The following is a 24631-nucleotide window of genomic DNA, read 5'->3' on the forward strand; positions in this document are numbered from 1 at the left end:
GGTATCATGGTATGCTAATAATTACCAATTTATGGTAAAGTTAAAATGAAGTATTCCCTTCTCATATCTTTTATGAAAAGACTTCATATAGGATTAATACTATTTCTTTCTTAAAGTTTGATAAAATTCATTAGTGTGAGTACCTAGGCTTTACATTTTCTTTGTGGGGAAATTTTAAGTTATAAAGTCAGCCTCTTTAATCAGTATAGGGCTATCCAAATTTCTGTCACTTCTTGGTAATAATTTGTGTTTTTCAAAGACTCTTCATTTAAGTTGTCAAATTTATTGGCTGAAAGTTGCTCATAATATTCCCTTAAAAGTCTCTTAATATTTGTAGGATCTTTAGTGATATCCCCTGTTTTATTACAGATACTGGTAGTTAGTGTCTTCTCTTTTGTTCTGGATCAGTCTAGCTATAGTTTTATCTATTTTATTAATCTTTATTTTATTTTTAAGAAACACGTTTTAGTTTGTTTTCTTCTATTGCCCATTTTCTATTTCAGTAATTTATCTTCTTACTTTTATTGTCTTCTTTCTACCTACCTTGGGTTTAGTTTGTTGTATTTTTTAAATTTTAATGAGGCAGAAAATGAGATAACTGAAGTTTTTAAAATACAAACTTTTATAAATTCCCTGTAAACACTGCTTTAGCTTTATATCACAAATTTTATGTTGTATTTTCATTATCATTTAGTTGAAAAATTTTTCTAGTTTCTCTTGTGACATCTCTTGACCAATGGATTACACAGACATGCATTCAATATCCAAATATTTGGGATTTAATTCCATTTTGGTCAGAGCTCATCCCCTATATAATTTCAATCTTTTCCACCTTATGGCTTACCATATGTTTTATCCTGGTGAATGCACATGTGCACTTGAAAAACAAAATGTGATTTCTTCAGTTGTCACGGGTAGTGTTTTATAAACACCAATGAGGCCAAGGTGGCTGATAATTCAGAACTGCAAACTTTCTTAGGTGCCAAGTCTGGTCCCAGTTCAGATCTTTAGCTGAGATCCTTTAAGTCTGTTTTGCACATGTGTGTTTCAGGGGTCAGCTAGAATTTGGGATTCCTTCTCAAAGAAGAGTAAACCACATATAATGTAGAACACTCAACTGGCTGAGAGTACTTTGATAACAGTGTTATGATCATTGAGAAACGCATAGGTAAGCGTGTGTTCCACTATACTAGCATTCATTGGCTGAGAGTACATGACAGCAGGCAGAGCACAGAAAAACATAACAAACTGGAAGTTTACTGTAATATATTTATAAATCATTTTTTAAAAGAAAAATATTTCAGAGACGAACTTAAAAGAAATGACACTGAGTAGAGCAGCATCAAACAGCATACACAGGATGTACATAGGCTTTCACATCCTTTACATGCATTACCTGTAATCTCCCTACAGCGGTCCTTAGTAGTTATTAATTATCCAAATTACACTGATCAAAGACCCAAGTTAGGAACGTGAATTGATACGAAACAAACTAACAGGTAATTTACTGATCTGACAATAAGGAAACCAAAAAAAAAACCCAGAGCTTTAAACTTGTGTTAGAGTTAGAAGTTCAAACAAGTTAGAATATACAGAGAGCTTTAATTGATAATCAGTGGCTACTAAACTTCCAAATTAAGAATATTAATAATATCTCTCTTAATTTAATAATCCATTTATGAGGCAGCAAGAAATCATAAAATAAGATGTTAAAGTCTATAAAAGGATATACAGTACATCTTGGAGTAAATAGTTTTTTATTCTATTTATTTTCCATTTACCAAACACAAAGCTGCCAAGAAGCAGCTGGAAAAAGTCAAATTAATTTTCTTTATCGTGTCTTCCCTACAGATAACCGAGGGCATTATAGCTGCTTTAATACACATTTTAATTGAGTGCTGTCACTGGTAGGAAGAAAAGTGTGGAACCAGTGCTTTCCATATCAAACAAAGCAAGTAATTAACAGCCATTCTGGCACAATCCCTTATCACCAAAATACACAAAGGATGCTAAGTTCTCTCAAAGTCAATGCTCTGTTACCAAAAAGCAGAGCTGGTGTTTCAGGGTCATACTTGCTTTTTTATTACACAAGCATACATTTACTGCTCAGTGAGACACCTATAATTAAACACAAGAAGCCTATAATGCTAATATTCAGGCTAGCCTGCATGTTAGGGGTTCCCCCCCACTCCCCATACAGATGATTGCCTTTCATTTTAGAGTTTCAAGTAGCTACAGTTCACTTGGTTTTGATTACATAGCAATTAGATATGCAAATACATAAGATCCAGGAAAATACTTTTTCAAACATCAGATTGTGAGCAATCAGGCCTATTCTCTTCCCTTGTATATACAAGCAGCTCATTAAACAACTATTGTCTAAAAAAAACATCTCTGCCTCAAATGCCTTGGGGGTTTTTTTAAATGTTAAAATCATTCAAAACATATCCTTGGAATAAATCTCTCTCGGCAACCTAGTTCATGTGTATATATGCCAGAGCTGGGTGGGAAAGCATGGTAAGTGACCAAAGGAAAGAACATACCCTAATTCACATTGTCTGTTTAGAGTTACTTCAAGACTTGTCAAGAAAAAATTTTAAATATACAATTTAAAACTTTGTTAAATGACACCTATTATTCCTAAATATTTCAACCACTTGACTGAGAATCTATTTTCATCTTACTTAGTAGGTTTACATTATAAGCTATACGCAAGTGTTAGTATGGAGAAGAATCATGTATATTGGGGAGAGGGGAAACATTTACACTTCAAGAAGATCAAAAATTGTTACCTATGTCTCGGTGTGACTTGAAAAAGTAAAATGGCCACTGATGTTCTTGCAAAATATACTCACATATTCTCTCTACCCAGGCAATTAATTTTACTTACAGATTTTAAATTACAACTTTGCTTCTTAACCTTAAGTCCTATTCAACTAACGTATAAAGTGCTTGTTGGCTGTCTTTCTCTTTTTTTCTCTATTTTGTCATTTAAGTCATGTGTCAGTTGTTTATATTTAAGTAAATTTTTTAAGTGTTTCTTCTGCATTTTCTATTTGATGCTCCTGCACTTCGGAAATTTCAAGAAACTGGCTGACTAAAATTCTGTGGTAAGAACACAATTTTTTAATGGGCATTAATTATGTCCACACTCCACTGAGGAAATCAGAAATATAACTTCAGTAGCCCACCTTCGAGTCCCTTGCTTCAAACTCTTATCACCGTCCGTATACACATCCCTTTACAACCCACTCTGTAACGGCTTCAGATCATGCCACTCTGCTTAAAACCCTCCATTGCCTTCCAACTGCTCTTGCAATAAGATCCAGACTCCTTCCCCTGCTTGCATGGAAAGATCTCTCCCACCTCATCTCCCACTCTTTTCCACCCACGCTGGCCTTGCTATTCCTCAGACAATCTAACGTCATTCCTCTCTGAGTGCTTTACACTTACGCTCATTTTACCCTCTTGTCACACGATAGATGTCACCTCTGCCCACAGCCCTGACTTGGACGCCCTAGTTAGAAGCATTCCACACTGATCATACTTATTACACCATTTGATGCTATTCTCTTCATGGCACTTATCACCATCTCATACTGTAGCGTTCATTTACTTACCTGTTTATTTTCTGTCTTCCTCTCTAGTTGTGCTCCACGGGAACAACCTCCCAGCTTTGTGTGTGGCCCAGAGTAGGGAATCAAAAAATACTTATTAAGTTATTTAATAAATTTTGAAAGGTAGAAGAAATAATTTTCTAGACAGAAAAAAACATGTGAATAAATGTATGTAGGGGCAATTAGGAATGGTCTGGTTGTTTCAGAAGGTTAGGGGATGGAACTGAAAACATAGAAGAGACTGGAAAATAACACTGTGTGAAGGAGATAATGGATTTGGTTGTATTACACTGCCATTTAAGGTTAAATTAAATGTACACTGCTGGTGATGGTAATGAAACAAGACCATATGTTTGAGCTTGGTGATGCCACTACCACTGCTTCTCAGACTTTTCATCAAGCCTGGCACTTATGTCACAATGGGTCCTGGTCTTCCTTGACAGCTTGATGAATTGTTTTTCTCTAATCACTCCATCAAAGGAGAATTGCTCAAAAATGGTCACTGACAGTATTCATATCTTCACTGCCAATAAAACTCACTTTCTAGGTCCAGATTAGGTTTTACTTATCATTAGCCTATTCATATACTGCAAATTGGTCCAAAATAAATCATATATCTAGGTATCATGGATAAAAGTTAAGAGCTCGGCAACTAAGCCCGTGTGCCACAACTACTGAGCCTGAGCTCTAGAGCCTGCGAGCCACAACTACTGAGCCCGCGTGCCTAGAGCCCGTGCTCTGCAACAAGAGAAGACACCGCAGTGAGAAGCCCACGCACCGCAATGAAGAGTAACCCCTGCTCTCCGCAACTAGAGAAAGCCTGCGTGCAGCAACGAAGACCCAACACAACCAAAAATAAATAAATAAAATAGATAAACTAAAAAAAAAAAAAAGAATGATAACACTTTCATTTATGTTTTCCACATATATATTTTCTGTGATATTATTTTTAACATTATTGTGCTGTGTGTCATTATGGAACACTTTCACATAATCAAATAACCCTGCCTTTGTTTTTGATAATTTCTTGATAATTTTCTTTTATAATTTCTTCTAATTCCTTGACCTTCAGATGCTATATTTCTCCCAAAGTTTAGATGAAAATGCCTATCATTTTCCTTAGCTTTTAAATGATAAAAATATTTAATTAATATAAAAAAAAAAAAAAAGTTAAGAGCTCGGTCACTAGCACATTTCTAGATTTTTTTTAATTCTTCCTATAATGAGTTTAAAGAGTTTTTCAGAAAGGGGAAAAGCACTGAAATCAGTGACTCCTGAGTGAATGAGTATAACTAAATACATACTGTATCAATGGCAATGGAAGGAAAGACCTAAAAAAACAAAATGAGCACCCTTAGAAACTGGTTTATGTTCCAAGAGATAAATGTACAAAACCTGCCAAACATTCACAATCATCTCTTAAGTACTTTTAATAATAGAAATTTATTTCCCCAAAAAAATCAATGACAGGAAAAAACAAAAAAAGAAGAAGTATTCCAAATTAAAAGGGGAAGAGAGGGAAGGGAAGTGAGGGACAGGAACAAAGAAGACCGAGAGCACTAAAGTGGTAAATGTCAAAAATTGGCGAATGAGGTGAAAGGCATATGGGGTGTGGGGAGGGTTCTTTATATTCTTTTTGCAGTTCTTCTGTAAATTTACAGTTACTTCAAAATACAAAGCTAGAAACAGGAATAATTTGTTCCTAACTCTTATTTCTCCGCATTTTCTACATAAGTTTGCTCTGCCTAAGGTAGCATCACCCGACAGAACTTTGAGTAACAATGACAGTGGCTTGCATCCACTGTCCAAAAGGGCGGCCACTTGTCACAGGCGCTCCTGAGCACTTCAGCGTGACTGCGTGACTGAGCAGCTCAACTGTTCTCTCGTTCAGTTTTCATTTCAATCTCCATATACTACAGTCAATGGCTACCCTACTGGACAGAGCACAGGTCTAGGCATTTCCCTTGAAAAGAAATGTACAGACTAAGACTAGCTTAGGGAGAAATGACGATACACTTTCGGGTAAACCTTAAATCAAGTTCTAATTAAACAAGCCTGGGGCAAGCGAGGGAGATTAGGGATGGCAAGCATCCTGAACTCAATCACAGAAACTCCCGTAAGGTATCCTCTACCTGGTGGTGACGGAGGAAATGGAAGATCATCTTGGGGTATTTACATGCGCCTCAGCCTTGACTACAACGAAACACTCCACCGTGAAAAAAGCCTCTATCAGAGAGATCTGATCAGGATAACATTTATTTCCTGCCAAATGATTTCTGCCCTCGTGCCAAATATATAAAATGTGTTTGGTTTTTTTTTAATTTAGAACTCTTCTACCAGTTAGCTCTACACATGTATCATGTTCTGAACACAAATTCATGTACTGTTTTCCATGGTGACTTCATTATTTTCTTGTGATAATTATAACTTGATATAAAAACTACATTTTTAAAAACCTTAAGTCCTAAACCATCACATTTGTGATGTGAGATGCTTCTAAACAACTACGATTACCTCCTGAGGTTTTAAGATATACGAAAAATCTGAACAAATGCTTAAGACAGCCTCGACACAAAAATCTTATGCTCTCTTATATCAACAAGTAAAAAGAAAAGTGCCCGGTACACAATGGGAATTCTAAAAGTTAATAGGTAAAATTATTTTTTTTGTATAAATTATCTACACAGCTTAAATAATCAAATAAAAAAGTTTATAGTAACTAAAGGTAAATCAGGTAATGGAAACAGGACATTTAACTGCTTGGCAATGGGTGAGAAGAACCTTTATTTTATTTCATGACACAGAGTACTACAACCTTGTATATACCTAGACAGAGAGACACACATATATATAAACATACTAACAAGATATTAGTAATAACAAAAAAATTGACTTTAGTAGATATTATGCACATTACCTGAGGGGAAAAAGAACAGTTAAGAGATGACTGCAGAGGTCTAGGCAAAAAATAATGAGAGCACAGATTTAGACAATGGTGGTGGGGAGGCACCTGTGGGAACTCACAAGATACTGAGCTGCACAACTGTGCAAATCTGTTAAATGACTGACTGAGGGTAGAAAGGACTCAAGGATATCTCCCAAGTGGTTTTGTTTTGTTTTTTTTTAACCACAGTTGCTGGTAAGAGTAAACTAATAAAGAACAAGAATCAAATCCTATAAATAAGCAAGGGATCAAGTACCAGAGGACAGAATGATTCTCTGATGTACACATCTTCCACAATTTATTTTCTCCAAATAAACAGAAATCACTTCTCACTCTAAGGGCAGCACTTTGAAACAGACATATTAAAAGCAACATTTTAATTTTCTATCAGAACTTTCATAAGGCCACAGTATCATTCCGTAACAACAAATCTCAGACAGCCAGCATACAAGGAGATTTAAGAACAGTGCTAATGTTTTGTGGAAGAAAGCTGAACAAACACCAAAACAATGCCCCAAATCTAAGGGGGACTATGTAATTTGTCATCCAAATCAGAATACTTTGAAAGTGAAAGGAGATACTAATAATTACACCTAGATAATAAGTACAGCTGAAACTGTACTGCGCAAACCAAACCTTAGTGTCGCCCTTCCAAAGAGCTATACTGAGAAGAAAAACTTCAAAATATGAAGGTAATTATGGTTTAGAAACACTATACCTTTTTCTAGGAAAACAAACATTATTTACTCTTACTTTTCCTAGATCATTTGGTAACAAATATACCACATCTGGACAAATTAGAACTAATTGCCTAGGCAAATTCTTACCTATACAATCAGAGCAAATTCTTCCAAAAACTAAACCACTGGACAAAAAAATTCCTCAAAAAGGTAAAAAGAATATTTGCTACTCAATTAAGAATTTCAAAAATTCTAATTTTACATTTTTCACGTATTGAAAATAATAGACAACTGTCAAAAGCGATTAAAATTTAAGTCATTAAAATTATTTTAAGAGCAAAGTAACTGAAAATGTAGAATTTGCAATCTTACCCTACAGAATGAAATAATTTATAAAAGTATGTAAGATTTAACTGAATAAATAAAACCATAATGATAACAGAAAATAGCAAATATCTATACAAACTACTGAGGAATGTAAAAGCCTCTGATACTAAAGACAGAATCCAAAAAACCACAATAAAATATAGTTTGACTGTTCAGGTCATAATTTCTTTATGTAAAATAGTAAGCAAAATTAAAAGGCAAACCATTCCTTCCTTCAACACGTATTTTCTTGGTACCAACGACGTGGCAGGCACTTACAGCTCTACCACTGCGGACAGGGCAGCGAGCAAAACAGACAGCACTCTGCTCCCATCATCAAACACACACACCCTTAATGCGGGAAGATAAATAATAATAAACAGGGGGGCTTCCCTGGTGGCGCAGTGGTTGAGAATCTGCCTGCCAATGCAGGGGACACGGGTTCGAGCCCTGGTCTGGGAAGATCCCACATGCCGCGGAGCAACTAGGCCCGTGAGCCACAGTTACTGAGCCTGCGCGTCTGGAGCCTGTGCTCCGCAACAGGAGAGGCCGCGATAATGAGAGGCCCGCGCACCGCGATGAAGAGTGGCCCCCACTTGCTGCAACTAGAAAGAGCCCTCGCACAGAAACGAAGACCCAACACAGCCATAAATAAATAAATAAACCCAAAGTTAAAAAAAAAAAAATAATAGTAATAATAATAAACAGGTAAAGCATGTCCAGAGTGATAATGGATACAAGGAGCAAAAGGGTAAGAGAGCAGTGTGGCAAGGCATCAGGGTTTGCTGTTTTGGGGCAGAGTGACTATGGAAGGTTTCTCTGAAAATGTGAAATTGAACAGAAATCTGAAAAGTGGAGACTGAGTTACAAAAAGATACCAGGGGAAGAGGATTCCAGGTGAGGGACCAGCAAGACCAAAGCCCTACAAGGAGAGCGTCAGTATGCTGAAGGAATGGAAAGCTGGGACCTCAGTCACAGAGGCGGCAAAGAGAAGCCTGGAAGGCAGCTAGACACAAGACCAAGCAGGGCCTTGTCAGCCACAGTAAAGAGCTGACTCTTACTGAACACATAAAAATACGTTGCAGGATTATTCTTTAAAAATCACTCTGGTTGCCAGAGGGAGACAGAGAGGAAGAGTGGAAATAAGGAGATCAAAAGACTACTGAGGAAAACCACAATGCAATAATGAAACTCCTGCACTCAGCCTGGGTTCAAATCCTGAGTAAGCAACTCACTAGTGAGGTGAAGAGAACCTCCTCCACGTCTCCACTTCCTCACGGATAAAATTAGAAAAACAACAGTAGCTACCTCACAGAGCTGTTTGGGAACAATGAGTGAATCCACAGGGAGCGAGGAGAGAGCAGCCCCTAAGTCACAGCACGTGCTCAGCGTGCTGCACCCTCACCACCACCAGCAACTCAGCACTGCTGTCACCAGCCACCCCACCCCACTCAACCCAGTCCAGACGGTAAGTAGGCAGTCTGGAATTCAGGGGAGATTTTAGCCTAACTCCACACGGGGAGTCGGGGGAAGAGTATTTTGGGGGGGGAGCAAATTTTGTTGGGAACAGGATATTTACAAAGTTGCAAAGTATTCCCCTTAGATTAGTTATTAATTTAAATGGGGGAAAAGTATCTCTACAATGAAAAAATATGATGGATGCCATTTTAACCAAAGGATGAAACTTAATATCATCAATATGGGGCAAACTAATATTATGTGCTGAGGACACAACATTTAAAAAAACAAACAAAAACCCCCCCAAACAAACAGAACAAAAAGATCCTTTCCAAAAATGCAAGAACGAAAACAAGTTACTAGTCAGAAATTAATCTTATTAGTTACAAAGGTGAAATGATATAGAACTTCCTTCACATCAGAATATGAAAAATAATAGTATTTTCTATGTGAAGTGAATATAGTAATCTATATTTAGAATACTTTATAGGTATCTGAATTCAGCAAAAGCTTAAGGTGAAAACTTATTAAGACCTTTTAAGGTCTTAATTAATCAACTGGCCAAGTTGTTAGGAGCAGTCCTAACTACCTGCTATAATTTCTATTTGCTCTTTTCTAAGTAACATATAATTCACAAAATGAAGAATCACAGTTTTGACTTTTTTGGACCCAAAGACTGTGATATCATCCTGGCCCTATGACAATTCCTGATTTAAAAAAATAATAACAACTATACATGTCTTTAAAAGTCAGAGTTAACAATTATACATGATTTAAAATAAAATAGCATGTTTTAAAATTCAAAGAGCAACAATATAATTTCTTTAAACTGTTATCTTTCATAACTGAAGGAGAAAAATAAAAGTAGTAGGATAGAATAGGATGGCTCACTAGGCTTATGAAACTGTCTAATAATTTGTCACTAACGGAAAAAAATTTTCCATCGAAGTTCTTGTTAAAGGATTTTGAAAAAGAAAATCAACTGATGCAGCATAATGATAAACACATAAGCAACATTCCACTACTAATTCTGTCCACAGAGAACTGAACCTTCTGAAAGAAAATTTGTTATATATACAACACATTATAAGGTGCTCAAAGATTCCTTAACTAAATTGACTGCAATCCAATCAAGACTGAATTTTAAAAGGCTCATTAACAGCATCTAGTGATAAAATGGACTCTCCCTTTTCACTGAAACTCATGTCTCATTTCATTAGACACGGACAATTAACTCATCTTGGTATTATTAGATCTATGGCAGAGTAATTAGCTTAAGTTTTACAGGTTACTCAAAGAGCTACTTTAGTAATGAAAACAGGTTTATTCTCATTGGATCCATCTTTTTATCCCTTAAAGAGTGTCTTACAAATTTAAAAAAACTATACTTTAAATAAATAGTAGCAGAATTTTTATTTCAAATCTCCCCAATCTTTCTTAGCACTTCATACAGGCAAAGCAATGACTCTATTCTATAAAAATGTACTGAAATACTATCCAATCTGAATTAAACATTTAATTTGTATTGCACTGCTTTATATTCTTCCATCTTAAAACAAAGCTAAGTCACTTGAGTCCAAAATGAACATGTAACCAGAAACAGAACTAAAAAAGTGAATATTTTGAAAACACTCAGAGCAAAAATGAGGGTATGAGAAGAAAGAAGAAAAGTGGGGAGGAGAGGACACCACAGGGCTAGTTTCCAGCCCTGAAAAAACCAGCGGATCATACAGCAAGCTGGGGTTTAAGCCAGAGCTGCTGCCAAGGGTAGCCTGCCAGTACAGAAATCAAGTGTTTCGGAACTTTTACAGCATTCTGACTGGATAGTTTTGTCTGTTGATATAAAAAGTTTTAAATAGGATTAAAATTATCTTTTAAAAATTCTTTTTCTCTGATAATTAATTTCATTATATTTTACAAAAGAATTGGTCTACGATGAATTATAATTTTGTTGTAATGTTCTTTTGTGGCAGATAATTTGAAAAGTACTGATTTAAAACTCTTCCAGAAAGGCAGGCCTTCCTTTCTCTTTAAAAAGAAACCAATCGATCATTTGAGGCTGAATTCAATGCTATGTCCCATGACATTAAAAAAAAAAAAAAAAAGAAAGAAAGAAAGAAAGAAAAAAAGCGGAGGAGGACTTAAGTTACTAGGGAATTAGTTTATAGCTAGAGTAGGACACCTTTGAGACAAAGAACTGTCATTAAGTATGTCAAAGGCCCTAAGGTTAAGAGATTATTTTGTTTTGAATTCAAAGTAGAATTAGGATCAGAGGATCTAAGTTCCAAAGACAGATTTTCTGAACACAGGGAAGAGCTTTCTAAGTAAAGTGTTCTAAGACTTGGTTATTTGTTTGTGGCCTTTGCTCTCTTCTCCCTTCCATCCATCCCTTCGACTGACAAGTTATCTTTTTAAAACAGTATATCATATTAACTCCTTACTTTAAAAACATGAGTGCCAATGCACTGCTTTTAGAAGAAAAAGTTTTAATATCATATTCAAGGTCCTATTATCCTCAGATCCCAACCTTGTCTCCAATACCACTTCTCCCACTATACCTTATAACTTCCACTGCAATATGTCAAGCATTAGCATAAGGACACGTACTGGCTGATCCTACCTCTGATTTCTAGAATACCATTCCACTCATTTGCCCTGTAAGTTCCTACTCCAATCCAATCTTCTCTAGCTTTCCCTGAAACCCTCAACCTGTAAAAGAACTCATCACTTCCTTGGCTTCCCACAGCACAATGTATAACACCTGTTGTGGTATTTACCACACTGTGCATTAGCCCACTGTCAATTTATCAGTCTCTTGGGGGTAAAAGATACTTGAGGGCAAAAAATCATTCAAAAAATACTTGCTGCCTAAAAAGGTATTAAATTAACTATGACAGGAGGTGGTAAAAATTGAGTAACAACCATGTGCAGTATAGGAACTAAAATATCATAGAATTAGATATAACAAGTGTTAGATTTCATAGCTTTAATAAGGTTCCTTCCAAACCAGATTATACATTACTATAATTTTCATAATCATTCTTCTAAAGCAACTGACCTGTTTTTATAGCTAAATACTACTATTCAAATCAGATACATGGAATTTTCTAAGCATGTAATTTATAAAATTAACATTTTTAAGAGAGAATCTGTAAAAATTCCTACTCTCTGATGCACTGAGTCAAAGGTACCATGGCATGGGTCAGGGCAGGGGGTATTAAGGTAGGGATATAAAGTACAGAGAAAAAACCCATTCCCCACAGGGTACAGCCTTTCTCAACTGATTCCACAGGGAAACAAGTACTTAATGCCTGGCCCAAGGCATAAATTATATATAATTAACCTCTCCTATCTATAGTGGTACTCGTTATGAACCACTCTCAGTGAAACTGAAGAACTTCTAAGATGAGGAGCCCTAGCTGAGAAGGGCTGTGTAAACTAATAGAAAATTACAGCACTTTTCCTCTTGAAAACATCTGAAACAGTAATTAGTTGCTTGGGCCCAACCAGAAGTTTATTACAATATAATGTACCTTAAGACCAGTTATGGTAATACCATTTCAACTATGTCTAACCATTATTCATAAATGGGTTCAATGAGAAAATAAGAAATATATTTCAAACAACTGTCTAACTGGGAAATCAGAGCTGGCTGCATTGCTCGTAACAGCACGGACCTTTTAAAGACACACAGAAATACGTACTCACGGAGCAGCTTCTTTAACAGCACCTTCCTTACGTGAAAGTTTAACTCTGTTGGTGAATGTGTTGGGAAACTGGTTCTCACGTACATTGCTGAAGTAATGCAAAACAATAATCCCTAAAGAGAAGAATTTAGCACTAGCTAGCAAAACTATATATTGTGATACCACTTCTGGAATTCTATTCCAAAGATAAACTAGCAAGTACACGTAAAGATGTATATAAAAGCTATTCTACACAGCAGTCTTCCTATGTGTTACAGCAAAAGCCTAGAAGCAATCTAAATGTCCATTAATAGGGGAATGCTGGAATAATTTATGGTACACAGACACAATGGAATATGATGAAGTTATTAAAAGGAATAAAGACTGTCTCTATATACTGCCAGTAAGTGACCTCAATGATACACTATTAAGTAAAAAACAAACAAAAAAACCAAGGCAAGGCATAGAAAAGTGTAGAGTATACAATTATCTATGAAGGGAGTGAGAAATTACACACACACACGCTCATGTAACCATTCATGTAAAACAAAGAAATGGAAGGATAAGCCAAATACCAAAATAAAAAATTTACCCAAACCGCAAGATGGGGGATAGATAAAAGAGACAGGGATAAAAGCAGGACTTCTCTGAAAATTTCCTACTTTGTAGATTTGATTTTGGAACCATGTAAATATTGTACAAGTAACAGAAAAATAAGAAATTCGTAAAACTAGAAAACCAAGTGTAACAAATGAGCTTAACTGTTTATCCATATGATGGCATAACTGATATATACTGAAAAACTATTGAGTGTTTTAAAAGACAGTAATTTCTCTAGTGAAACATACCCTAAAAACAGTAAGAACTGGTGAAAAATTGTTTTCACTGACTATCCTGTTGGTAGTAGTGTTTGTATTGTTATTCTGAGACTGTTTTGTATATCTTAGAATAAAGAAAATCAATCATTTTGTGTCATTAGGAACCAGCATTTTCAGTGGGAAACAAAATATAGATACAAGATCAATTAAATAAAACACTGTAGTTTTCATTTTAAATGAGAATGAACTTTGTAAAGATACTTATATTCCTGAGTGTGTGTGTGTGTGTGCGTGTACCTATGTATCTCCTAGCTCTGTCCTGAAAAGGTCTACAAATAATGAGTAACACTAAAGCCCATACTGCAGTTTCCAAATACTATTTTTCACTAATAGTAATCAGGGTTCCTTAAAGAAGTGGCTGATTCTCAAGTCTGGGGAGGAAATCTTACGATGAGCCTGGACTATTAAATACACCAGAAAACACAGTTACTAGCCCCAAACTACTAGGATTGTGTTAAAGGGACTTGGAAGTGAATTTGAAAAGGCCCCCCACTGGTCAAACCACATGATCATCAGTTAAAAACACTTAAGTACAATGAACTGAAATGCATCAGAACTGTTTAAATGCATTCACAATGATACTCAAATGGAAACAAAAAAACTCATTCTTCACCTCTGGAAGATTCCTAGGAACCAACTCACTATTTTAAACCTAGTAAGTGAAGAACTGAGTATTTACCCAGCCTCTCCTATAAAAAGTAAACCTAGCTAATAACAGCAAAGAAACAGGATAATAACTATTTTGCAGTTCTTACTGTAATAAAGGGCCTAAAAAACAATCAACAGTAACTGCTGAAATCAGGAGGAAACTAGATTTTAGGTACCACAACCACAACACTGCTTGTGAAATTTTCTTTCAAAAGGAAGAAAGGAAATGAGGAAGGGAGGGCAGGAGATCTAAATCTGATTAAATCTTTCTCACCACTAATTTACCAAAAATACAGGGGACAGAGATAAGTGTTAAACACCACCATGGAAGTGCAATCAGCACAAGCCACGGGAAATCTTCGGTACAAATAACTCAGTCCTTTTACAAATAAGTTACAAGGAGAAATGGGGGCAAGGGTGAGAATGGCTTAAGAGATCTATCAATCTCTTAAGCAAGGTATTGATATACGGCCCTCACTTGGATACCATGCAAACTTTTTTTCAAAGCACATTTATAAAACAAGAAGGGAACTGTGAACACTGACTAAATAGCGACACAAAGAAATTGTTTTGGTGATTAAAAAAAACATAAACATGATAGCATTAAAGAGTCCTTCTATTTTAGAAACACCTAATAAAATGTTTACAGCTGAAATTATGTCTGGAATTTGCTCCCCAAATCATCTGGTAGGCGGAGGGGGAGGAAGGGTAAGGGGGAATGTGGGCACACATGGAAGGAGACGGACAATGCTAACACTGGGTGATGAATAAACACTGGTCAAAATGTGCCACGATGAAAGGTGGTTTTTCTGGTTGTTGTTGTTTTTTCTTTTTTTAAATAAACTATACCTACGCTCGAGGTTGTCAGAAAGCCTAGTACGCAACAAGATCAATAAAGCAGGCTCTTCGGACCATGTCTGTACATGATGTTATATCACTGGCTATCACAGCCACTTTAGTATGTCAAACAAAAAACTGTATTAATTTGATTATTTTCCAAGTGTTGAGAGAGCAACAACATCTTTCATAAAAATAAAAGTCTAAGCTGCCCCCACAAATCAAGCAAATTAATTTTTGCATATACTATCAATATTGCCTTGAAACATCTTTTAAGTGTGCTTTCTTATCACCCAGCACAAAGTCTTAGACATTATAAAGCTCAGTTACTTGCCAATTAAACTGACATAGGACAGGGTACAAGGTTGCAGGAGAAAATGCCAATTATAAAGCATCATGAACAGTAAAAGATTCACTTTCTATAACACATGTAAAAGTGTATATAACTGCAGAGAGAACGATCTACAAGAAAACATACCGAAATTGTCAATAAGAGTAGTCTCCAGAGTGACAGAATCAGGTGCCTATACTTCTTCCCAGACCATATACATTTTTAAACTTTTCTAAAAATATCACATATTAACTAGTTAAAATATATATGCACCATAAGAAATTAATAGGACTATAAGAGACATTTAAGAAAAATCTGTAACGTATATGAAAAGTGACATGTAAAAAAAGTTATGAAATTCTACCTATGTTTGCAATTACACAATATGCCTCTCTAATAACATTTCATAGATCATGGTCCATACAACACTGCAGTTCCTCAAGAAGTTAGAGGGACAGCTCTTGGAAAGGAGAGACTGTGGTCAAATATATTTGGGAAACAAAGTTAAAAACTGAATTAAAACTTTATTACAGATTGATCTAATTTTAAATTCAAAGCCCATATTCTGAAGAGAATGAATTGTAGAGCTGAATTTCAATGTCCAGCAAGATATATGTTTATACTGAGTGTAGTTACTAGTTAGAAATGAGGGACTGGTAAGTTATTTGACCTCTTTAAGCCTCCATTCCTGTTAGAAGAGTAAAAACTATCTTTTGAGACTGTTGAACGGTCTGAATAAGACATTGCACAGATCGTGAAAGTGGTTAATACCATCTGGCCACTGCTATTTGCAGCCCTAGAAGGCCATCTGATTCCCTGAGTGTACATCCCTTCATTTCAAGCAAAGAGCTCTAACTAGAATTGCTGAGTCTTACTGGAAATTTCCAGAAGACACAACATTTGACTAACTAACCCTGCTTTGACCAACTGCAGACATTTCAGCGGTCACCGTTTCTGGGTGGGAGTGGGGAGCAGGAACACAAGCACGGCCCCTGAGTCTCTTAGGAAGTCTGAGTGCAGTACTTGCTCTTAGGCTCCATGAGTTTACCCAGTACCATTCCCCTGGGTATGTTTATGCAATGACAATACTGTTGTGCCCATCAATAATGCTGAAGTAATACCAATCTAAGAGAATGAAAATTAAAGTGCCACATTCACTCCCTTACTTAAAACCAACAGCTTAGAATGATACAGCACTGCCTATCTTCCCAAAAGCACATGGGATTTATAATTATCTCTATTTATAAAATCTTTTATGGGGTGGGGATAGGGGAGCATCTATGCCTTTCATTTATTACCTAAACATTCATTCCTTTCCCAGATAATTTTTTCCAGTTCCTGCTCTGTGCCAGGTACTCATCAAATACCAGGGAAGTACTCCATAAAATAGACATGGTATGCCCTCAGTTTATCAGACTAGCAGTGAAGGATACAAATCAGCAAACAGTATTCCATCATAATACCTTGGACAGTCAGTAAATTAAGGTTTATTTTCTAGCTTTCTCAGCTTTTACATAAACTGACAACTCTGCAGAAAAGTTTAAAGTTTCCCTTTAAACACATGAAATATACCTCAATCAGCCTTATTATTATATTTCTTTTTGCCTCCATCTATTTGTCATGTTCTTTGTAAAAATAACAGCCAAGCAATGAATGATAGTACCTTCCATTTTGATCTAACTTTTACTAGCATTTTTAAGAACTCAACGGGCAGAGTTACTACAGCATAAACCAAAATGACTTGGTTGACAATTATGGGCAGATTTAAATTAAGATTACAGAAAACACTCTTGGCATTATAAATCTACATATAAATTCTTCACCATAATATCAAACATACGATAGCCATTCAAATTAACTTGATATCCCCTAAGTATGTTCATCTGTAGAACTTTAATAAAACTAAAAATATAATCTGCAGTCAAAATTTTGTTGGTGTCTTAATTTATTACTGTTTGCATGCATTAATCTGTAAACATTTTTTATTTCATTAGACAACAGTACATATTAAAAAAAATAAAATAAAATGTGCAAACTGCTTCTATCTGTGCTTAAGAACAAAGTGGACAAGACAGAATATGGACACATCAATCACCAGAGAAACAAAACAGAAAAGCCATCAGAATATGGGATATTCAAAGGTCACAAAGCAACAACAAAAGTACTGTCATTTCCAAAGCTTAAAAAACTGTAGTATTCCCCTATGATACGATATGAGTTTAAACATAAAATGTACTAACTAATAATGTTAATATAAAATTTATTAAGAACAATCATTAACATTAATTGATTGATTACTGTGTGTCAAAACACTATTCTAAGTGCTTTACAACTGATTTAACCCTCCCAGCGATGGTTGTTGAGAACCATCAACCATAAGAGAGAAGTGACAACACTGCTCCCTCACTACATTATATGGCACAAAGAGATGGAGTAATTTGTTAAAATCACAAAGCTGCTAAGTGATAGAACCAAGATTCAAACAAAAGCAAGATGGTCATAGAGCTTACTCTCTTAACCACTCTAATCTTCTGTCAAAATGATAGCAGAAAAATGATCTTCAGGCTACCAAGTTCAACTTGACTGAAAACAGAACTCACGATGTCTCATTACAGTTCCAAGCTCTAATCCTCAGTGTCTGTGAGTGTGTGAGTGGAGTAAGTGGAGAGCCATTACTACAGAACTAACAGAGGCTGAGGAGAGGACAAAACATGCTTTGTTAACTGACTGATATTCATAACTTGTTTAACTGATGGATACACTAATCTTTTGGTGAAGATTTATTTGTCCTTCAGTTGTTGAGAGTTCATCTCATTGTCCCTAGGCTATTAAATTAGCATTACTTAATGCAACGCAACCATAAGTGCAAACAGGGGAACCAAAACTGCATGGCGATACGAGATTGCCACTCAGCTGATTCACAATATGCTTAAATTTTTTTAAGATTCTAATAAAAAAATTGTTTTAAATACAACAGCTAAATATGCTTAGGGAGAACTCACATGCTTGCCTCAAAGTATCTTTATACTCAGCTGACAAGAACAGCTTATAATAAGATCTAAAGATAATCAATATCATTGACGGCCTCTCCCTCCAACTTAACTACTAAGTCATTATTTGTCTGTAAGGAGAGAAAATGATTGAGATCCAGTCAGCTTATGGGAGAGCTTAAATGAAATGAAGTGAGAAGCTCAAAAAGATGCGTATCAGAATGAAGTCAATACCTTATAGGTCTGGTGTTCATTCCATAAGCTCCACAAAGTGATTCAATGCACATGCTCTAACATAACAATAACATAACATAACATAACGGGTCTATCATTTGATATCCCTTTCAAGGCAATGTATTTAAAAAATAAACAAACAAACAAACCCTTCCTGACAATATATCTAATCTTTGGCAATCAAAACCTAGGTTATTTTTTAAAATCAGTCAAACATTTTTTACACAGACAGAAAATTTCAAAAGTATTCTGCCTCACAGTATCACTGGATAAAAGCAAACAAGGCAAAAAAAACCTTCCTAAAAACAATGTTTAAAGTAGGTAGTTAGGTGTTTATTATACTAGAAAAACAAGAGTGGCAAAAGAAAAAAGCAGAAAGCAGGAACAATACACTTTAAATTATCTAGAAAACTTAAAATCAACACAAAATGTTGGTAAAAACCAAAATGACTCTCATATGGCTAGTTATAAGCCTTTTATTCCTATGTTTACTAACTCTCCTGATGAGATGACATACATCCAAAGTTATTCATTTGATCCTTCTCATTTAAATCTCATCAAAAGAAACATTTTAGATTTTTCAAAGTTTTAGTTACATCTTTTATATATACAACATTATAGTCTGACTAATTTCCATTTGCTAATGGAATTTACTAATTTCCATGGTGATTCTCAAGTGTAAAAACCAAAGTTAATATCATAGACTGACTGATATTAGCTGGCTAAATGAAAAATGATAATCAAAAAGGGAAAATCATGACAACACCTTTAAAAAGTTCAAAAGTTTCTGACATGAAATAATGTATAGTGCTTTAGGGTCTAGATATTGTTACTAAAATTCGAAAGTATAAGTAAATTATTCACATAAAGACCTGCCCCATTTTCAAGGACTTACCTTCTTTTTATCCCTCATTGAGCCTTTGCCTCGGACCATTATCTTACATCCTGTTTCTGCTTCAAGCTGTTTAGCAGTAAGTCCTCTAGGTCCAAGGATTCTCCCAACGAAATTAAACTGGGGGGAAAAAAAAAAATCACCGTACATTATTCACTTAAAGTTATTTTAAAGTATAAATTTACTTTCTTCAGTTAGATTTTTAAAAAATATTAAGTTGAAATAAAATCTTATGAATTTCTTGACAAGTTTGGGGGTGAAATTACAGAAGCTCATGTTTAGCTTGAAATTTTCGTATGTATTAATACAAATTATGGATTAGGAACAACAGTATCTAACTAAAACAGGTACTATACTCAATTGCCCATCAACATGTAATCTAAACCAGAGTATATTAAAGAGTTAAACAAAATCTTAGGTGCCACCCAAGAATGCAAATCCCTTCTACAAAATCCTTTATGACAGGGTTCAGGGAACTGTTCATTATGTTAAATAATGGTTGCCTTTTCTACAGAAATCCTTGGGGGAGAACTCCTGTCTTATTTATCTAAGTTATACTTTCCCCAAAGCAACTGTTCAGAGAGAATTGTATTCTGGGGTTGGCTGCCAGAACACTGATGGCCAAATTTGGATTCCACCCTGTACTAAATATTTAAGTCATGAGAGTCTACATTTTTTCACCACACTCTTTGCACAATTTTATCTCTGCATCCTTATTTTCCTTTCTATTTTCCATTTCTACCTTTAGCTTATACTACTACTTTGACAAAGAACCTTAACTCTTATCACGAATAGGACAGTGACAAAAATAATTATATAAATAAGTAATTATCATCCCTCCACAGAAACTTCAAGTATTCATTCACAGAAGTTAATTTTTTTAAAAGTCCAATGGGAAGAACAGATTGACTCTGAATACTGAAAAGTAAATTTTCCTCATTCACATGTCATCTGCATAAAAGACAAAAAAAATGAATGTTTATACTATCAGTTCCACAAAGACCGATGGGTGGTTTCTATTAACTTATTCAATCAATTAAGTTACTGATTCTCATGCTTCCTACTTTTTTCTTGCATTTTAATCCTACTATTAGTGTATCGTTAATAACACTAATATGCCAGAATTCAAGGCTTAAGAAGCCAGGGCAGTTCTTCAATCTTCTGTACTCCAATGGCTTCTTACTTTGCCTTAGCTGCTCACCAGCACTGCCGCATCTTACAAAAGTGATTCCCAAATGAAAGACGGGTACTACACGTATAAGAATGGAAGAAAGCCCTCTTCCCTCCGGGGATTACGATATAAATTTTTCCATCCCAAGTTGAGGAGAGGGAATGAAGTTTTATAGAATCTGTGACTATATATAAAGGTGGGGTTGGCAAGTTGCAGAAAAGTAGGAAGAGTCTGCTCTAAATGAACATAGAGCCAGGCCTGTTGATAGATTTTCTGTAGTATGTGTGTTTTTTCTCTTTCTCAGACCCTCGTTCTAATATATTTTTACCCTGTACTGCCTGAAGTTAGTCAATTCTAGATCTACTTGGATTTAAAGGCAACCTCTTAAAAAATTTCATGGAATTCTCTGTTAAGTACTAAGGGTAATTCAGACCAGCTGAGCAATTCCAGTAAAATAGGACACAGAAGGAAAAAACATCTGCTTGAATGCATCAGAGACCCAGCAAGACTGAAGAATTGCTAATTCAGGATCGTAGGGAGGACAGAGAATCAAGAGGATGTAAGCCTGGCTTTGGGGAACTCCTTGTCCTCTAGGTATGTTTGCTGAATCTGGAGAGGACAGCTGAGAGCCTGAACTTCAAGGGACATGGGTTGGAGTGTGTAACCTACCTATGTGAGCTCCTCCCCACACCCAGTCTTTGCTTTGGGTAGGGATCTGATAGGTGTGCATTGTGGGGGTAAAAGTGAACCCTAATTTCCTAAGCCCTTACAGACTCTGCATATCAACATCAAAACTGTCTCAGCCTCAATAAGCAAAATTGTATCAAGGTGATCTTGGGTCGCTAGTTAACAGCAGGTACCTGTCAGACGCTGGCATACATTCTCTCTGGAGGAAGACAGCATAATCTTAGGCCTTATATTATTTTTGTAAGCTACTTAGTAAATACATTATCTGGCACACACTAGAAAATAACCAAACACACAAGAACATAAAATGACAAAAACCTGAAGAAACGACAAGACAAAAGAAACAAATCCACCAGGACTCTAGATATTAGAATTATTAGACCCAGACTTTATAAGCATTATGCTTATTATGTGTAATTTTGTTTAGTTTGAGTATTTTTCAGAAGAATAGGAAACAACCTTTCATTTTCAAATTCAACTTAATGAAACATGTGTTCAAGGCTTCCTATGTGGCAAAGAGTGAAATAGATGCTAGGAATTTTTTTTAAAAGGAGGAAGGGGAGGAAGAGGAGAAATTCTCCTTGCTCTCAAGAAATCTGTGAAAATGCCTTCACTCTATTTGCTACCTTGACTGCTTCTTAAAATAAGTAGTCTTTGCCAGCTCTTCCTCAATAATAGTTGTGCTCTATACAGATCTTTTTCCAAAGTAACTCATATAGTCGATATACATTATATATCTCAAATATGGCAAAGAATGTCTGGAAAAAATGCATTACGAATGGAGGTACTTTAGCACTTCAGGTAACGAATATGTAATTGTTTTTTATTTGTGTCCTCTGTCAAAGTGGTTGGCCTCCACTTCATGACATACAAACACTTAGAAGACCCTCTGTGGGGCTTCCCTGGTGGCGCAGTGGTTAAGAATCCACCTACCAATGCAGGGGACATGGCTTTGAGCCCTGGTCCAGGAAGATCCCACATGCCGCGGAACAACTAAGCCCATGTGCCACAACTACTGAGCCTGCGCTCTAGAGCCCGTGAGCCACAACTACTGAGCCCATGTGCCACAACTACTGAAGCTCGCACACCTAGAGCCCGTGCTCCGCAACAAGAGAAGCCACCGCAATGAGAAGCCGATGCACCATAACGAAGAGTAGGCCCCGCTCACCACAACTAGAGAAATCCTGCGCACAACAACGAAGGCCCAACACAGCCAAAAATAAAAATAAATAAAATAAATTTATTTTAAAAAAAGAAAAAAAAACAAAGACCCTGTTTGGCACATTCTATTCTTTTCACGTATTAAATCTCTTTTGCTGAAACCACAGCATTAAGATTACATAGAAAAAGACTTCTACCATAGCTAAGTAATCCTCCCAATTATTATTTACTAAATAAAAAATGTTTTAAAGCCAGTCAAAACCAACATATTAAATCTGTAACAAAATTTTCCTAACCTTATAAATGAACCAATCTATACTGTACCACAACCAGCAAAAAACAGCTCAAATGTGTTGAAGTGCATACCACTGGGATTCTAATACAGCTGAAACCATCAAGGTCATCCTTCTCAAAATGGTGTAAGTAGAGAATGAAAAAATAATCATAGCAGCTGCTTTGTCTACTGCAACCAATTTCCAAGTTAATATCATTTGCCTTGCATTAAAATTCATTCTGTGTTGATTTATCTTGCTAGTTTTGCAGCTTCATTCGATTAAACCAATGTCACAACACATTCAAAGAAAATCATTTCAAACAGCCTAAGCTAACTACAACTTTAAAGGCCAAAAGAAGGGAAAGAAAGAAGAAAAAAGAGAGACATTCATTAACTCTACTGTTTAAGTACAGACCTTCTCTGTGGCTTACCAATTATATCTCTGCCAAGTGGCATGTTAATTTCTAAAGAAGAGGTTAACAACAGTCATGTCTAATGCTATTTGTTGCTGCTGACTTAATTTTAAATAGACATGACAGAGTTCTCCCAATGACAAAATATAAAGTATTATAGCAAATCTTTCCATTAACCTTTTAAAAAATGTACAATTAAAGATAAAACCAGACTTCCCTGGTGGCGCAGTGGTTGAGAATCTGCCTGCCAACGCAGGGGACACGGTTCGAGCCCTGGTCTGGGAAGATCCCACATGCCGCGGAGCAACTGGGCCCGTGAGCCACAACTGCTGAGCCTGCACGTCTGGAGCCTGTGCCCCGCAACGGGAGGGGCCGCGATAGTGAGAGGCCCGCGCACCTCGATGAGGAGTGGCCCCCGCACCGCGATGAAGAGTGGCCCCCGCTTGCCGCAACTAGAGAAAGCCCTCGCACGAACCGAAGACCCAACACAGCTAAAAATAGATAAATAAATAAATAGAGTAGCTATTAATTTAAAAAAAAAAAAAAGACAAAACCTTCTGTGGCACACTACCAAAAGAGAGAACTAATAAAAAATGGATTTCCAAAAGCATTTCAGTGAAACACTTCTAAGAAGTGTTTAACAGTAATTTCTGCTTAAAATTTTGGAAAAACAATTTTAAAAAGAAGATGTATTTCTTTGGATTGCTTTTCATACAATAAATTGATAATCTGTTTTTAAGTATTTTGTCTAGTATCTCTAAGGTGATTTTAGTTATATATCTTACAAACCTTACATCAGATCACATAAGCAATTTAGTAGGTATCAAACACACACACACACACACAAATGTATATTTATTGATGAAGTCTTCTGCTTAGCAGATGACCAAAAATGGACCACCTCAAGTGGTAGTGAACACTAGTAAGCCATCTTATGCAAATGTGTAAGATGAGAGAAGTCGTGACTACTTAGCAATACAACTGTTTTTAATTAGAAGTACCAGAATATTTTGTTTGACTTGATTTACTGTTTTATTGACTCAACTTATGACAGCAAAGGAGAATATGTTAACAATGCAGATGAAATTTAAAAGTTTGCTGCATCTGAAGTCACTCATTGTGAATAGCACAATGTTCTTCCAATATCTGAAACCATTATCCAATTCAGCAAATAAACTGCTCTTGTCATTTATGAACAAATAAAGTTTCAGCTTATGTCTTCGTGATTTTCACTTTGATCTACTCATTAATGTAAATGAAAATACCAACCAATATTCATGTCAGAACTATATTCATTCATCAACTGAAATCAGTTTGGCCATGGATACAAGAGTTCGGGGGTGGGGTGGGGAAAGAAAATCAAG

General features: G+C 35.9%; 1 protein-coding gene across 8 annotated transcripts in view; it reads right to left on the bottom strand.

Moving 5' to 3' along the window:
* Positions 1 to 24631, bottom strand: part of QKI (QKI, KH domain containing RNA binding) — a 140611-nt gene that overhangs the window by 70537 nt on the left and 45443 nt on the right. For all 8 annotated transcript variants that reach the window (XR_009005185.1, XM_057527830.1, XM_057527827.1 and 5 more), the window contains exon 3: positions 19565 to 19681. Coding sequence is in view for 7 of the 8 variants with exons in the window: in XM_057527830.1 (XP_057383813.1) it covers positions 19565 to 19681 (117 nt within the window). In the remaining variant the exon portion in view is untranslated. The remainder of the gene's footprint in view (positions 1 to 19564; positions 19682 to 24631) is intronic.

This window comes from Balaenoptera acutorostrata, chromosome 14 (assembly GCF_949987535.1).
Source record: "Balaenoptera acutorostrata chromosome 14, mBalAcu1.1, whole genome shotgun sequence".
Lineage (NCBI taxonomy): Eukaryota > Metazoa > Chordata > Mammalia > Artiodactyla > Balaenopteridae > Balaenoptera > Balaenoptera acutorostrata.